The following is a 15,957-nucleotide window of genomic DNA, read 5'->3' as shown; positions in this document are numbered from 1 at the left end:
CAGAATCTAAAAGTGAAATGTTCAGTGAAACTCAGCAGAATTGTGGTTCATAAAAAACACGCAAGTTTTTCACATGACAGGTTGAAAACATCAGTTCAAGGCGAGTGTTTTATGAGTGAACGACAGTCGAATACTCGAATTTACCGGAACATAAAGATCGCTCGGGATGACAGCGCCGTGATACTCGGCTGCAGTGACTGATGTGGCCTTCCATTGAACGTATCGGAAAGGATATCAATTTATGAATTTTAACAGTTATGCCAGTTTGGTTATGTTTTTCATCATTCCTGTTTTGTTCTGTTTTGTTTTTGATCACGAAACTTTACTTACTATATGAGTGTTAGCTGTGTTTGATTTTCATCACCGTACATAAGCTCGCCATCTAACTAAGCGTGAAAACCTCTAAAACTCGGACTGTCCATTTCGTTTACTCCTTGAGGATTTTCGTCTCTTCCCACGTTATAATAACTTAAATTACGACGCCTGGCCTTTTTAAAAACCTTTGCTTGGTTCTTCTGTTGCTACTTGCCGGCTCGCTTGTTCCGAAATTTTACTCTCAATTTACGAAATAAAAGCTAGAAAGAAGTCTCGGAAAAGGTCGGACATAGTACAATTGGCCCTACACGCGCAGGGTCAAAGAGACTATTCATACAAGACTTCACTCTAACAACATCAACAGGGATAGTGAAATAGAAATTCCAGAAGCATGGATGCCCACGATCAAGAAACACAACAACAGGAGAGCTGTGCGACAGCGGACCGCCGAGGGAACAAATCACTGAGTGAACAGCAAGGATCGAAATGCACTAATCAGAGCTGTTAAAAAACAACTAATCACAGCAGAGCATCATGCTTTATAAGATCACGCATGATCAGTCGACTTATCGCCTGAAGAAGACTAGCAGTATGCAGTCGGAACGTCGCGATCTACATCACACGTAACTACATCGTGAGACAAACAAAGAACTCAGCTTTTTACTGTGCATACTCTCTGTACTGTTTTCTATAAATATTCTGATGTACTGACAAGGAGAATTTGTTCTACAATCAAGAGTTTGTTTAGTTGGTGATCATTTCCTCTATTCTTGTGTCCTAAATGTGTGATTCAGTGGGAATATTGTAAGGAGAAATTAGATGCAAGTACCTCATTGGGGACAAAAATTAAGAGTTAAGTTTATGCAGCCCCCCTCTCCCTCCCCCACCAAAGCAAAAAAACTATTGTTGCCACAAGCCATAAATTTAGGGAAAACGCATGAGCACACAGTTGAGATACGTGGAATTCGCTTTTATAGACAACCACTGGATTTTAAAAATTAACAAGCGGATTTCTCACATAGCAGAAAAGTGATTGCAAAATGTACTGAGCTATCCAACGGACAGAGATTTATCCAGTGGATAGCGTTATCCAAGCCTTAAACAATCAGGGCCTGCAAACTCTTCAGAGCATGAAGAAGACCATATGTTTATAATTTGACAATTAAATCTTACTGATGCATTGAATACCATAAGAATATTACAGGTCCATCAGTCAGTGTTTCAGTGATAGTACTGGGCAGTGTTACTTACATGAAGAATTTCCAGCTACTCTAAAGTGAACTCTTCCTTCCTGTGATCATACAAATGTGTTACAAAGAGGAAAAATTGTATGGTTCCCCAAATACACTCCAGGATAAATACAATGGGAATAAATGTTAATATGCAGTCTATCATTCTTGGAACATAGGCAGATTTCCACATAAAAAATGCACTTCCTGGATAAAATCTTGACTCGCCATAAATTCGCCATAACTGTGAGTTCTTTTTGAGTTTTTCTCTTTTGTACCTATAGTCCCAAGCATGGGACAAAGAAAAAACCCCGAGTCCTTGTGAGGAAACAATGTATCCTCTGTCCCACATTCCCAACAAGAAGAAAAGACATATTTCACTATTATAAAAACTGTATATAATGTAATTTAGGCAACTACAGAGCATGAGCACTGACAGTATCTATTCATCATTAAATGTTTTATAAAACCTCTCTCTGCTAATTACTGGTTGATCTCTTTTATGATATCTGCAAAAAAGTGACAAGCAATGGACACACCCCATTATTAACTTTTCTCTTATCTTTGTGGTACACCAGACAAACAAGATGAAATTTGTAAATCCTTGGCTGTTAATCCCAATACCCTGGAAGAAAAGCATACAAAGTAAAAGTTAGAACTTGGTTTATACATTAACCCTTTCTACTCTAACATCACTGTGCATATTCTCTGTACTATTTTCTATACATTTCCTAAGGTACTGACAAGGAGAATTTGTTCAACAATCAAGAGTTTGTTTAGTTGGTGATCATTTCCGACTATTCTTGTGTCCTTGTGATTCACTTGTGAGGGGGGACATTGTATGGAGAAATTAGATGGAAGTACCTCATTGGGGACTAAGGGTTAAGAAGCAGCCCCCTCTCCCTCCCCCACCAAACTGAAAAAAACTATTGTGGCCACAAGCCATAAATTTGGGTAAATACAAAAGCATATAGTTGAGATATGTTGAATTGGCTTTTATAGACAACCACTGGGTTTTAAAATCAACAAGCAGGTTTCTCACATAGCAGATAAGTGATTGCAAAATGCACTGCACTGTCCACCAGACTGAGATTTACCCAGTGGATAGTGTCATCCAAGCTTTAAACAATCAGGATCTGCAAACTCTTCAGAGCATGAAGAAGACTATATGTTTATAATTAAGCGATTAAAACTTACTGATACATTAAATACCACAAGAATATTACCGGTCCATCAATCAGTGTTTCAGTGATAGTATAGGGCAGTGTTACTTACATGAAGAATTTCAAGCCACTGTAAAGTAAAATTTTCCTTTCCATGATTGTCAAAATGTGTTACAAGGAGGAAAAATCGTATGGTTCCCCAAATATGCTCCAGGATAAATATCATGGGAATAAATGTTAATTTGCAGTCCATCATTCTTGCAACATGAGCAGATTTCCATGTTAAAAATGTGCTTCCTGGAGAAAATCTTGACTTCAGCTAAAAAAAAAAAAAAAAAAGAAATTGTTCATTACAATGTAGCTCTGCCAGCTAGACTGATCATGAGGTGAGCAAAGAGAAAAAGGGAACTACAGGTGCTAAGTGAAAGAGTGTAGGCTGAGTCTGAGAAAGAGAACCAAGTTACTAGTTACCAGTACTAAGTTAACCCTTTAACTCCCAGAAGTTATTAACAAGTAATTTCTCCCTACAATATCCATGCACTATCCAACAAACAGGTGATGTGAATACTCAAATGTATCAGGTAGTTGTTATCTTGATCTAAAACCAAATTCTCCCAACTTATTAACAAGGAAATGTGTAGCAGCTAGAGGGGAGAATTAACAATCAGATCTTGAGAGTTAAAGGGTTAAAAGTGTAAATATCCCCACTACATTGACTGAAGTGTATACCAATAAAGTGATAGGAATCTCATCTCATTCCTATCCTCAGTGGAATGAAATTTAGCCCAGCTAATGGGTAATGTTCTGAAGTTTTGACAAAGAAGTGCCAATTGGAGTGCTGACTGGGTTATTATGTTATATTATTTTGGCATCAAACTTATGTTACTGCTTTACACTCTAACATCAGTATGCATATACTCCATACTGTTCTCTATACATTTTTTTTGAGGTAATGGCTGAGAGAATTTGTTTTTTTAATTTGATTTGATTTTGATATAAGGGTTATAATGTAAGAAGAAATTAGATACTATGCATATTGAACTCTCCCCATGCTTCTCTCCTCTTGGGGATATAAAGAAATGATTATTGGCAAACTATTGTAAAAGCCTGACAAAAGCTTATTAGGATAACCTGAGATGGATTGGCATCCTTCTGGCTTCTTGCAACAGAAACCAGGATTGGCTCCACTTGGATGGGCCACCCGGCTTGAGTGCAGGGTTAACCTATTCCTCTGAGCACTATTTCAATCAAATTTTTTTGACCTTATTGAAGTTTTTTTGAATACCTCTCTTCTTATGCGCTGCTTGACCAGTAGGTAGAACACAGTCATGGTGATGTATGTCATGATGGCCCAGCCCTCTCCTGTAATAGTTGTCCAGATACACATTGTCTGGCAAGTTTTTTCATTCCGGATCCAGCACTTAATTGTATCCAGTTTCAAGGTCTGCCAATAATTGAACTCCGTTGAAGAAATAAGCAACCACAGTGATCACAAAAGGTACTCCCCAAGCCGTTATGTGAAAAAACATTAAAAACAATCTTTCTGATTCCATGGAAATTCTTCTACAAATTGTTAAGTAAAAAAAGAAGGACAAATGAACTGTCCAAATGAGCGATGAAACAAGCGCCATAATTCGTGGTATTGTCACCTCAAGTGTTCGAACGAAATAACCTGTTGATCCTAATCTGTCTTCCAAATAATCTACGATGGTTGTGCCAGCAAATAGGAAATCGGCGACTGTTATAAACATGATCATTTTGCGAGCTGTAGTTCGCAAGTCGGGCGACATCCAGAACGTGAGGAAGATTGTCAGGGATCCCATGAGCGAGAGGGAAGCTGTAACAGCGGACAAGGTCTTAGGAAGAGTTCCATCCGTGAAATTTGTGTCATTGGGAAACGCAGTTGTTAAACTAGCTTGAAACTCCATCAAACCGCAATCCTTGTTGCAGAGTCGTGCATTATCCAAAACTAAGACTTTAACTTTCTAATAATTGCTCTTCATAGAAATCACAACCTTTGTTTCGCATGATCCGCACATGCAGATTTGTTACCTTGTGCATTCGCTTATTAAAGCGCAGATATTGATCCGTTTCAATTCGTTCGCCCTTACAGAGTACTTTGAGTGAGAAAACTGGGGAGTAGAATACTTGCAATCCTCATTTTAAATGAGAGGTTTCCGAACTTAAATGAATAGTAGAGAACACATGTCCATCACGATGACTACCATGTGCACTGCACCATTTTGATATCAATAAAGTCACATTGCATTGGTGTCACGGAATCCCTCTAATAATTGAAGGCAGTCAACCCACCTTTAAGTCACTAAATAGCCTATGTCTAATCTGAATTGTAGGCGTCTTATTGGGGCGGGTCAACGTTACAAGCTCGCGATATGACTGGCCATGTTTGATTTAAAGTGCTGGGAGGGACAGGAAAAAGGAAATGGTAACCCACCCCTCTCCTATACTTCTTTATCAATTTCTCTCATACCCTTGGTAAAAATTTCTTTTTCCCCCCAGGCTTTAGTCTTCTTCGCAGCCGTTCTCAGACTCGTCACGCAACGCTCCTCCTCAACGAATGGAGAGGAGGAGCGTTGCGTGACGAGTCTGAGAACGGCTGAGAAGGAGACATGTCTGTGCATGTGTTGTAAACTTTTCGTGCGGTTATACCCGACATCTCTGCAGCGTTGGGTTACACGTCCTTGCCAAACATGAGTGGAAATGCTGGACACAATTAAGGCTTCGGAGCAACCAGATAAGAAATTCGGCTTGACCACTAATAACAGGCCCATTTCTCTGTTTCAGCCTGAAAGTCCAGCCAAGCTGACCACAAAATTGGAGAACAACATGATTTCCGTGAAAAAGCACAATAACGGAAATAGACCGCTTGCCTTCAGTTTTCAGCTCCGTTATCTCGCTGTCTATTGCAAGTTGTTGTAACTGACTGCATTGGGCTCCGGACGGAACATCAAAACGCGCGTCCATTTAATATTATTACTGAATGGGAGCAGTTATCAATACACTAGTCGGTGTTGATCGCCTCCTTGCATAACTCAGTGATCACTACAGCGTTTTCCGATTGCTTTCATTCAAATGAAAAACGCGTGAGTCGGGGTATCCAAGAAATTTACAGCCTCACGACTTCTGCTCGCGTAACTCCCTCTTTGCTCACGCCTTTCCAGCTCTACTAGACTGAAAAAAAAAAGAAAGAAAGAAAGAAAAGAGTGCTTGTGTTTTCGTTTGAAATCGCTGCACCGAGTCAGTTTCTTAACTTTTGAAGAGGGGACCTGGGCAGAGTGAGGCTGGGTAAGGGAGGGGAAGGGGAGGCGGTTTAGTTAATTCGGTCGCGTTTAATTTGTCTGTTCGTGTTCATTTAAAAATTTTCATCGCAGCTACCAAGAGTTGCATGGTTAAAACCACGTAGAGACCTGATCTTATCTCAGGCTGTGCTCGATTTGGTGACTTAGACACGTTTCGCCTTGCTTGATTACCCCTCGGTATTCTACAACATTAGTAGACGACCTTTGATCAGGCTTCCCTTAGTTGATGCTGTCACCCTGTCGACGTTCATTTTAATTTGAACCAAACAGTGTTAGGATTTTGCGAAGTTGATTGTCCGTTAGCAAGCCAAGAGAGATGTCAAAAGGACAGTCCCAGCCCTGATTCATCAACAGCTAGTGGAATTACATGACAAACTGATCGACTGTGTAGTAATTCGTCTTCATAACCGCTGGAGCGAAGATAACTGAGAAAATTCAGTGGTCAGAACTTCAAGATGTCTTCTGTTGATGATCTTTCGACTGGTGAGTGATTTAATGAGTTGCTTTAACTTTTGACTGTTATGATCTAGCTAGGAATACTTGAGGAGGAATATAGCTGAATCGACAACTTCGCAACGGAACTCTGCTTGACGCCTAGTAATATTATTATCGAGTCAATGTGCAGGGGCTTCAAGTTTTTGGTTAATTTTGAGGTGGTAGTTTTATTATAAAAAGTTTCATCAAAACCTGGTAACGTTGTTAATGTGAGGAAAAATGGCTCAGAAAAGGCTACGGGTTTTAGTTTTGTGAATAAGTAAATAATTTCCGCATAATATATAGGCGGAAGCAGACTCAGTATCTTTCTATTAAACGTGGAAAACGTAACTGAGAAGAGTCAACACAAGGAACTGAGGCTGTAACGTCTTAGGTACAATAAAAATATGGCCTGGAACTGCGAGATCAAACTGCTTCAGCAAAGGAATCTCAAGACGCAACAAACCGATGAAAAGTCAATTACATTCTTCTAAGCATATATTACATAGTTTAGTTATAACGTAAGACCAGCTTCAGAAGCTCCAAACGTAGAATACTACACACTATCTTTAACTGAATATTGGTGTTGTTGTAATGTCTGAATCAGCGATGATATGTACAAGGTCAGTTCCAAGTTGAGATTTACCTAGTAAATTACTGTCGTGGATATGTGCAAATTGAGTTGCCCGTCACGCTTCGTGCAATTTTAAAAATTTAGCCTATAACATGCATCATAAGAGCTTAATACTTTTAAATTGTTTTGAAATCTTGTTCGTACATTTTTGGTTTGTTCTTCAAAGTTTGATGTTTTTGGAGCTCAACCAAAAATAGTATTTAGTGGATTCGTTCGGCCTAAGGACTTCAAACATCGATGGTGACTCAGCGTTATGTAAGCTTGTGTCAGTTCATGCTTGAGTGAGTCCTCAGGTAAACAAAGGAGAGAAGATACTTGAACGGAGAATATCTCATCTCCTTTAAAACTGAGGCACTGCTCTAGTCATTTTTTTTTCTCCAAAACATGTTGGAAGACTGCCTAGAATAAATCTTCTTGTGTTCTATCAGTGCTGCAATCTCATAGGCTACGCTAGTCACTATCTATTGCGTGATAGGTAGTGTGATGAGAGGCTTAACAGCAAGCGATTGTAAACGAACTAAAAACGTAGGCTTGTCTAATTGATAAGGTTTGAATGACCTGCAGATTAAAACTGAAAAGTTGTTTTAAGATTCGCCCCATCAACTATCACGCGATAGAAATCGCGAGCTCGTAGTTTAACTGTTAGATAGTGCAATTTAAAATTTTTCATTATCTGTTTTCCATGCATAGAGAGTAAATTGTCTGTCATCCTTGAAAAGAGACCAAAGCTCATTGAGCAATTGGCCTTATGCTTGGACAGAGAAATGAGATTTATACCCAATTGGAGACAGTTAGCAACGAATCTTGATGTCGACGTAAATGTCATTAAAAGACTTGGGCAGTACAGTGACTACAGTCCTACCATCCGATTGTTTGAATTCCTCGAGGTCACTCAACCGGATTTAACGATTAAACAACTAAAAGACGCGCTACTGGAGATCAGGAGGAACGACTTGTTTAGTTTGCTGTCCACGAAAGGTATGTTAAGTAGAGCATCTTCAACGCGTGCAATAGTAGAAGAATCTATTCCGATTTAAAATTTTTTATCACATTAACTAATTGCAGCATTTAAATAACCTCCTTTCATTATTAGGTGATAGCGCTAAACTATTTAGCCTCAAAAGCTTTTAAGTGACTCACTTGCTCTTCTGAAAACAATCAGTAAGAGAATAATACTTTTGTCTCCCTCACGCGAAAGTATCTCCAAAATTTTCTTTTCTAGTTTGCAGCTTGGTTGCTTCCAAAATTATCGAAACGCTTGTAACTTCTTCGAGTAACATACCTTTGAGGGATTATTAAACTGTGAGATTGAGGTTTTCTCCCAAATTCAACCATTTAGTACCAAAAGGTTTCGAATTTTCCTCAGGCGGGACCGGGTTTGATCACCGGCATTACAGTTCTGCCGTCACGATCAAAGTGATGACAAATAATGTGAAATAGGCGTAATGCTAAAAAACGAAATAGTGCCAAAACATGTGACGTATATTCCTCTCTCTTAGCCGGGTGCATTGACTCTGAAAAAGTAAAAGACATAATCACGTCACGAAATATTCAAGTTCCTTCACCAACAGCTGGGCTTTTAGATGAAATTGCATTGGCCCTAGACTTCACCTCTCTGGTATTGTCAAGCTGGTCCAACTTGGCAATAAAACTGGGAGTGCCAAGAAAAACTTGTTGGGAGTTTGAACGACGTTCAACAGATGATCCAACCCACAATCTATTGGATTATTTAGTTACTACTTGTCCAGAAATGAAACTAAAAACTCTGAAGGATGCCCTGGATTCCATCAAAAGGAAGGATGTACTAAAAATTCTACAAGAACAGAATCAAGGAGGTACTTACCGTAAACATTAATTTACCCCAGACAGAGTAGGTTATGATCTTTTGGGCTCCATGAAAAAACTAACAAAACCTTGCTAATGGTGAAGACTGTCTAGTGTAGCCTTGGGCCTAACTCTGTTAAAAAACATGGACTTTTCTTTGGACTTCTCTCTGAAATATGAATTGCTACATAAATGCAGATGTCAGTTTTCCGATTAGGGATCAAGCGGTATTTCCATGGTTTCCCTGTCAACAACTAGAGACATTATCAGACATAACTTGCTCTTGATTTTAATCAAGATTTTAATTTGAAACATAAATGCCAAGATCTTAAAAGTTCTTGGCATTTGTGAATCGATGAACTGAAAGATAAGTGAAATAACAGTGTAAAGTTTTCGATTTACCGATGTTTTTTCCTTTGTAGATGAAGTATTTCTGAAGGACGTAATGGCACAAAAACCGGAACTTGTAGAAACAATGGCAGAAAACCTTAACCGCGAAGAAGTACCAGGCGTCAAAAACTGGATCCATCTCGCCAGCAAACTGAACGTGCCCGATGATGTGCGTCAGGAATTTGGTGCGACCGAACAAAAGCGGAAAAGTCCCACCAAGGAAGTTATTCAATGGGTGGCCGTGAACTTACCAGAGAAAACATTAAGTGACGTCGCAAATGCGTTGGACAGGATCCAGCGTAACGATGCTATTCAGATTATATCAAAGCAATTTCCAGACACAGTTGGTGAGTAATCACTTTGAGAATGGTTCGTTTTACATATAATGATAATCATGATAACAGTAATTTAGCAGTGGACATTCCACTCGATGGCTCCTCCTGTCCTCTATTTCCTGGTCGAAACGGAATTTGGAATGTTAGTTTTTGTGGAAGGACGGAGATATGAAGCCAGATCCGGAATTCCGGGAATCCGGGCCAGATCCAGGCCTCAGCGGTGGGAGCCAAGCACAATCACCACTGCGCCATCACCACTCCATTGTTAATTATACAAATAAACGATTAATTCAGTGGGTCCGAAAACTATTTGCAATTGCTTCTTATGCCAGTCTACACCACGATCTCTTGCTTCGTGAAGAGCTGCCGAGTGTGATAAGCATCCATTTAATCGTACTTGCCACTATTGTGCACCCTAATCGCAGTTTCTGTTTATCGTTTTTTCCAGAATTAACTTTGGAGCGATTTGGTTCTTCACCACAAGACAGTTTCAGAATGCCTGATCCCACAGGTCAGAATTTATCCACCAGCTACAAATTGAAGGAGGTTTCTCTTCCAAAGGAAGGTAAGTAGAAAACACTGATTTTACTGTGTAGGGTGCATGATCCAATAGTAACAATGAAATGTCTTGTTAAGATTGATAAAGAAAGCATAATATTTAGGATGAACTTCGCAGTGTTAGCCATTGCTTACAGAGAGATTTTCCAATAGTTGTCCAAAAAAAGGTTACCTGAACTCTACCGTGCACTAGGCTACAGCTTATTTTGGCGAGAAATGCTGTGAATTAGAGGACCGATTTGCTGTACATCTGGTGCCCTATAGATATGGTTAGGTAGAAAAAGATTATTTTACCTAAGTATTCCAGTCTCAAAAAACTGTTCTACATTTCAGTAGCTGCAGACGTAAGGGAACATTCAGGTCACTGTGGAACATTGCCTGATCAAATAGATTTAGTGGGCCGTAACGAAACCTGCGAAAGGATCATAACTGCCTTGTCTTTAAACAAGGTGGTTGAAATTGTGGCGCCACCTGGATATGGGAAAACCTCTATGGTAATAGAAGTCGCCCATCGGTTGATCAACGAGGAAAAGTTCATCGCTTATGTTAATCCAAGAGGTGTCACTTGCGTAGAAGACTTGGCAAGCGATATCATCGAAGCTTTAGGTTTTGTTCCCAGCGAAGATACTATCACTGAGGCAACTCGTCGCATACGTGCCTTAAAAGCAAAGTCAACGGTGCTTCTTATCGAAAACATTGACAACTTACTTCACCTCGAGACTCAAGTTCGCAAGGATAAATACCTGCAAGAGCTGAACTCCAAAAATTATTGCACCAAAATGCGCGGAAAATTTACAAAGGATGAATTCTTGTCATTTCTAAAAGACATAGGGGAATGCCCAACAGTTCATCTTGTTCTAACATCTAGAGAATTCTATGATTTCAGTGTGTCTTTCCCTATTGAGCTGATTGATTTAGAGCCTCTGAAAGACAATGATTCAGCTACTTTGTTCAAAAAGTGTGACGACAAACTGGACGAAGGCTTGATAAATGAGCTGGTCAGAGTTTGTGGCGGCATTCCTCTTATTATCTGTACTGTTCGCTCAATTCTTAGAAGAGAAAATCCAGAGAGGTTCACCGAAAGACTTACCACATGTTCACCTCAAACTCTTCGTAAACTACTGAGCCCTGACTTTCTAGCGAGTGAGGAACGCATCTACAAGTGTCTACAGATCTGTTTTAATCGCTTCAGTGACGAGAACCAGAAGATATTTGTAATGTTCTCAACATTTCCGAACGGATTTACGGAAGAACAATTTCACGCGTGCTTCAAGTCTTCTGTTGAAGGTGATCTGCAGATGTCTCTTAGTTGCTTGAAACAAAGCAGCCTCCTAAACTTTGACAGAAATAACTGTCTTTACTCTCTACATCCTTTTATAAGAAACTTTTTTTCATCAATGCCTGAACACAAAGATGCCAAATCAGTATTCTTACGTCACTACAGTGATTTGATTGTTTCTCTTTGCAAAAGATTTTTGAGTGCGGATACGAAGTCTGCAATTAATCGCTACAGATGTGAAAAGGACAACGTTCGAGAGGCTATGGCTTGGTGTGGAAATGATCATCCTGAGCTTGAACAAACCGTGAGGGAGCACTGCGTTACTGCTTTCAACGAAGCCGCCGTATTTCTCGCAAAGATGATGCGAAAACAAGAGTTTGTTTCCCTCTTTTGCAAGTTTGCGTATCGATGTCAACATGACAGGCATCTATTGAGTGCTTGCTTGACAAACATTGGAGTTAAAATAGTTTTAAGCTGCACATGCAAACCGTACATTTGCCCTAGAGCGTTATATCAAGCGAAGAGATTTTTGGCACGTGCTAAGCAAATCCACTCAAAGCTTACTGACGTGAATGAAGCTACGCGTGCCCACTGCTTGAGTAAGCTTGGATTCTGTTGTGTTCGAGAGGGACGCATTGACGAAGGATATGACTATCTCAACGAGGCCATAGAATTAAGAACAAAGAGAGAAAAAAAATCAGATGAGACCCAGGACAAAGTCATGTTAGGAGCGTGTTATAATGATATAGCAGGTTGGGAAAAAATGGTACATTTCTTACTCTCCTATGTTTTATTTTCATGGAAGGACACTCTCCAGTGAGGATGCACTACAATCAGTCATGTTGGCTTTCTCACCTATTTATTATAAGCAAGTTTAGTTAAGATCTCAAAAAGGATCTTGCATGAGCTTTACGGTGCTTCATAAAGGAAATTTACGAGTAGGTCGATCTCAGAGATCTTGGTAAAAAAAAACCCACACATATATTCATTAAAAACGAGGTCAATCCGACAAGGTTGAGCCCTTGTTGAATTTTTCTTCTCATTTACGTGTGTTTCGTTTCAGCTTCTCTGATGGTGCAAAGGAAACACATGTGTGCTATCCAAACAAGACTCTGCTATGTGCTTCCTCTCTATGAACAGAACCTCGGGGAGCATCCTTTCACGGCAACAACACTCGACTGGATTGGCAACAGTTACCACGCCTTGGGTGACTACGAAAATGCTGTTAAATATATCGGTAAATCAGTTGAAATGAGAAAGCAACTGCTGGGGCACCATCAGGAAACTGCGAGGTCTCTTCATGGTTTGGGAGTGGCTTTCAGCGAGAAAGAAGATTACCTAAGGTAATATGAGTAGAAGCATTGCTACTTATGCCCAAATATCCCATTAGTAATTCCTATATTAATTATTCTCAGGCCTGATGTCATCTTAGGAAAGTGGCTTAGTACAATGTGTTCAGTTGAATGACTGAGATGCCAACTAAAGCATATCGTTATCTCAAATATCCATTTTTCAGACGAAAGATGTCATTCTCCTTTATTGGGATTTGCGTTTTAGGTGGATTACAGCCATGCGGAATACTTAACAAACTGTTCTCATAGTCTTTATCAACGATTCTTCCATGAGAAATTAAAGTAAAGCAGTTTAACATTTGATGCTTCTCAATCTTATAGCGCCCATAAATATCTTAAAGAGGCAATTGATTTACAAGAAAAAGTATCAGACACACATCATCAACTGATTCATACTCACCAAGACATGTCAATTGCTCTGCGTGGTCTCGGAAGAAACAGCGAGGCAGAGGAAGAAATGACACGTGCTGCGGAGTGCGCAAAAAAGTTGGAAAAGGAAGAAAGAGAAGAAGAAAAAGATTGGATGGATATCTCATGCACAGAACTAAGATTTTGGAAAAGGGATCTTTCACACTGTAAGGAAGCAAAAAAATCTATTGATTGATCGATGGGCTCTCGTGAACACTTAATCAGCGCAGTGACTCGCTAAGTCCGTCCTTTCTTAGACCTCCATACGTGTGTATCAGTCAGTCGAAACTTTGGAAGAACCCCTGTTAGATTCTTGTCGGTGAGTGGCTGTAATCAGCCAATTTTTAAGGTTTTTTTTTTTCGAAAAAGGAAGATATTTAATTTTACATCTTATGTTACATCCTGTTATCTTCGTGAAGAGCTTCCGAGTGTGATAAGTATCCATTTAATCGTCCTCACCATTATTGTGCACCCTAATCGCAGTTTCTGTTTATCGTTTTTTCCAGAATCAACTTTGGAGCGACCTGGTATTTCACCACAGGACAGTTTCAGAATGCCTGATCCCACAGCCGACTTTTAAGTTTTTTTCGAAAAAGGAAGATATTTAATGTTACATCCTATTCTACATCCTGTTATCGAGCAGAGGTTAACCTTCAATTGTGTTGGCAAGTTGACTTTTCCCAAATTCATACTGGTTCTCAACATGACAAACCAAAAACCCACATTGTTGATAACTCTTAACAAAAAAATCATCGTTAGTTAAATTAAGCGATCAGGTAGAAATGGTAAAAAGTGTTGAAGAAAAATTTTTATCGTATTTTGCCTGAGGAAATTGTCAAATAAATGATAAAAATGTGGCGACAAAGAAGCGCTCGGCAGAGGCTAAGTTTGAATTAAAGGTACAGGTAAATTGTCCAACAAGTTGTTTTTTGCATTAAAAGTTTACACATAAATAAAGGATCCCTTGCCTCAAGTAGCCGTTACCAATATTAACATCATCATAATCATCATCATCATTTTAAGTTGATGGCAAAGTTCAAAGCTAGAACATTATAAAAATATACAAAACTCGAAACTGAAAATATGTTCGTTAACTTTTGTTGACGTTTTGGCGTTGTTTCACGTCGTTACCGAGTGTAAAGGGAAAATGACAATTGTGGATATTGTTGACGCAAATCGAGCCAGTCTGGGTTTTCAAAAAGAGCTTGATGGAAATCGATGTAACAACATGTATACTCTGTCAGATGTACCTACCTTGCCTTTGCTCCCATGACCGTAAATATGCAACTATTACCAGCTTCGCCGATTTAGCCCTTCCGCCACTCAAAGGGAATCCTGTAGACTACGCAGTCCTGTTTACCAGGATGACAAACTACAACTTAATTACGGTATAAACCTCAAGTCGTTATGATCACCAGAAATAAAATATTTGACGGAAAAAAGGTGGAATTTTTTTCGTTTAAGACGAAAAGACTCTACAGAACTTAGTTGTTTCCTCTCGTCTACAACCAGGAGGTCACAGAGAAAGGTTTTTACGAATTAATCATGTGTCACGCAACCATGCACAGTGTGCTCAAGAAAAACTACATTTGAAACTTAATATTACACTCATGAAGTGGATTTTTCTTGTAGTATTTTTTTTCTGATTGATATAACGAGGAAGTATAATTAAAAAATGAGATTTTTTTACTTTCACCCAACGAGAAATGCAACTACCCAAGCTTAAGCGACTTATTATAAGGTATCTCTGATTTGAAAATATCTGAGGTCAATATATTATTCTCTTGCTGAGGTACGATAGCTATGAAAAGACTAACAAGTAACCTCTTTAGAAGCCTTGTGAAAAGAATGGATAGTGAATGGGTAATCAAGAGGAGTCAGTTGTTTTTCTCTTTCCTCTAGCAATTCATCTTCCAACCAGACTCATTCCACTGTATGTTCCCCCCTTTCCCCTTTTTTTTCGATACCACTTTTTTTGCATTCCTCCGTCTTGTCTCGGATCTCCCTCCCTGAACCTGTCTGTGTCCGTGACTCCATCAAATCTTAAGACATGCCACCTTGAAGAAATACCCAAACAGGTTTGATCTGCGCATTGTGGAAAATTTTTATTTATTCGAAGAGAGCATTTTACCATTTTAATCAGCGACTTGCGAAGAAAGCAAGGTCCGAAATACGACACCTTGACCCCATTCGACGGAATGATGAAATGGTGGCATATCCTACAACACGAAATGCCTTGTTGTGTGAAACAAAAGTCTCACAAAAATGGAATTGCAATGAAATAAGAAGACTATTTTTATTAACAGGAAAAATTAGAAGAGACATAGTTTAATCACTGTAGACCGAAAGTAGAAGCCTATAGAGGAACCTTGAGGTTCTTGAGCCAGCCACTATAAATAATCATTACTCTTTCTATGTTTATCACTATTATTATTACTATTGTTAATATGATTAGTTGTTACCATTTTATTTATAAGATAAAGGTCAAATAGTCACTATATTCTCGAATCATCTTTCTCTTGTGGAACAATAAAAAAGTAAAGCCTTTATACAGGCCCAAGTGGCCTATGGGGCCGGCACTTTACTCCGGTTTCCTTGCCATGAAGTGGCTGGGAGTATTGCTACTCCCCCCACTCGATCCGGAGTCGAGCGCACTAATCATGAAGCCACTGCGCC

At 39.3% G+C, this 15,957-nt stretch overlaps 2 protein-coding genes across 6 annotated transcripts; one reads left to right on the top strand and one right to left on the bottom strand.

The window, feature by feature from the left end:
- Nucleotides 1-1,894: 1,894 nt before the first annotated feature.
- Nucleotides 1,895-5,763, bottom strand: LOC149047403 (G protein-coupled receptor 157-like). The gene is made up of 3 exons (XM_089204104.1): nucleotides 3,993-5,763; nucleotides 2,820-3,026; nucleotides 1,895-2,169 (listed from the first exon to the last, which is right to left on the bottom strand). Exons 1-3 carry the CDS (start codon nucleotides 4,092-4,094, stop codon nucleotides 1,987-1,989), a joined length of 492 nt encoding a protein of 163 aa, XP_089060230.1. The 5' UTR covers nucleotides 4,095-5,763; the 3' UTR covers nucleotides 1,895-1,986.
- A 242-nt stretch (nucleotides 5,764-6,005) lies between these two features.
- Nucleotides 6,006-14,199, top strand: LOC149047402 (uncharacterized). 5 transcript variants are annotated; one of them, XR_016185909.1, is made up of 10 exons: nucleotides 6,100-6,510; nucleotides 6,808-7,124; nucleotides 7,826-8,113; nucleotides 8,635-8,970; nucleotides 9,382-9,696; nucleotides 10,133-10,249; nucleotides 10,576-12,273; nucleotides 12,585-12,864; nucleotides 13,195-13,600; nucleotides 13,788-14,199. XR_016185909.1 is itself a non-coding variant. In XM_089204086.1 (9 exons), coding segments are annotated over exons 1-9 (3,315 nt in total). In that variant the 5' UTR covers nucleotides 6,006-6,482; the 3' UTR covers nucleotides 13,790-14,199. The 5 variants fall into 5 exon arrangements, 2 of the variants coding, with proteins under 2 accessions (XP_089060212.1, XP_089060211.1); XR_016185907.1 differs by lacking the exon at nucleotides 6,808-7,124 and having other exon boundaries at nucleotides 6,006-6,510; nucleotides 10,579-12,273; XM_089204086.1 differs by lacking the exon at nucleotides 6,808-7,124 and having other exon boundaries at nucleotides 6,006-6,510; nucleotides 10,579-12,273; nucleotides 13,195-13,448.
- Nucleotides 14,200-15,957: the final 1,758 nt, after the last annotated feature.

The sequence above is a fragment of the Pocillopora damicornis genome, chromosome 4 (genome assembly GCF_964200805.1).
Source record: "Pocillopora damicornis chromosome 4, jaPocDami1.2, whole genome shotgun sequence".
Taxonomy (NCBI): domain Eukaryota; kingdom Metazoa; phylum Cnidaria; class Anthozoa; order Scleractinia; family Pocilloporidae; genus Pocillopora; species Pocillopora damicornis.
This window is presented reverse-complemented; position numbering and strand designations above follow the sequence as displayed.

What these genes read in the sequence shown, in the direction of transcription:
- LOC149047402 (XM_089204085.1), top strand. Translation starts at nt 6,483, where the DNA reads ATGTCTTCTGTTGATGATCTTTCGACTG. An exon ending in TGTTGATGATCTTTCGACTG is followed by an intron (nt 6,511 to 7,825) that starts GTGAGTGATTTA and finishes TTCCATGCATAG; the next exon opens with AGAGTAAATTGTCTGTCATC. An exon ending in GAGAAAGAAGATTACCTAAG is followed by an intron (nt 12,865 to 13,194) that starts GTAATATGAGTA and finishes TCAATCTTATAG; the next exon opens with CGCCCATAAATATCTTAAAG.
- LOC149047403 (XM_089204104.1), bottom strand. Translation starts at nt 4,094, where the DNA reads ATGTGTATCTGGACAACTATTACAGGAGAGGGCTGGGCCATCATGACA. An exon ending in AGCAGCGCATAAGAAGAGAG is followed by an intron (nt 3,027 to 3,992) that starts GTATTCAAAAAA and finishes TTTTTTTTTTAG; the next exon opens with CTGAAGTCAAGATTTTCTCC. An exon ending in AGTGGCTTGAAATTCTTCAT is followed by an intron (nt 2,170 to 2,819) that starts GTAAGTAACACT and finishes CTTTTCTTCCAG; the next exon opens with GGTATTGGGATTAACAGCCA.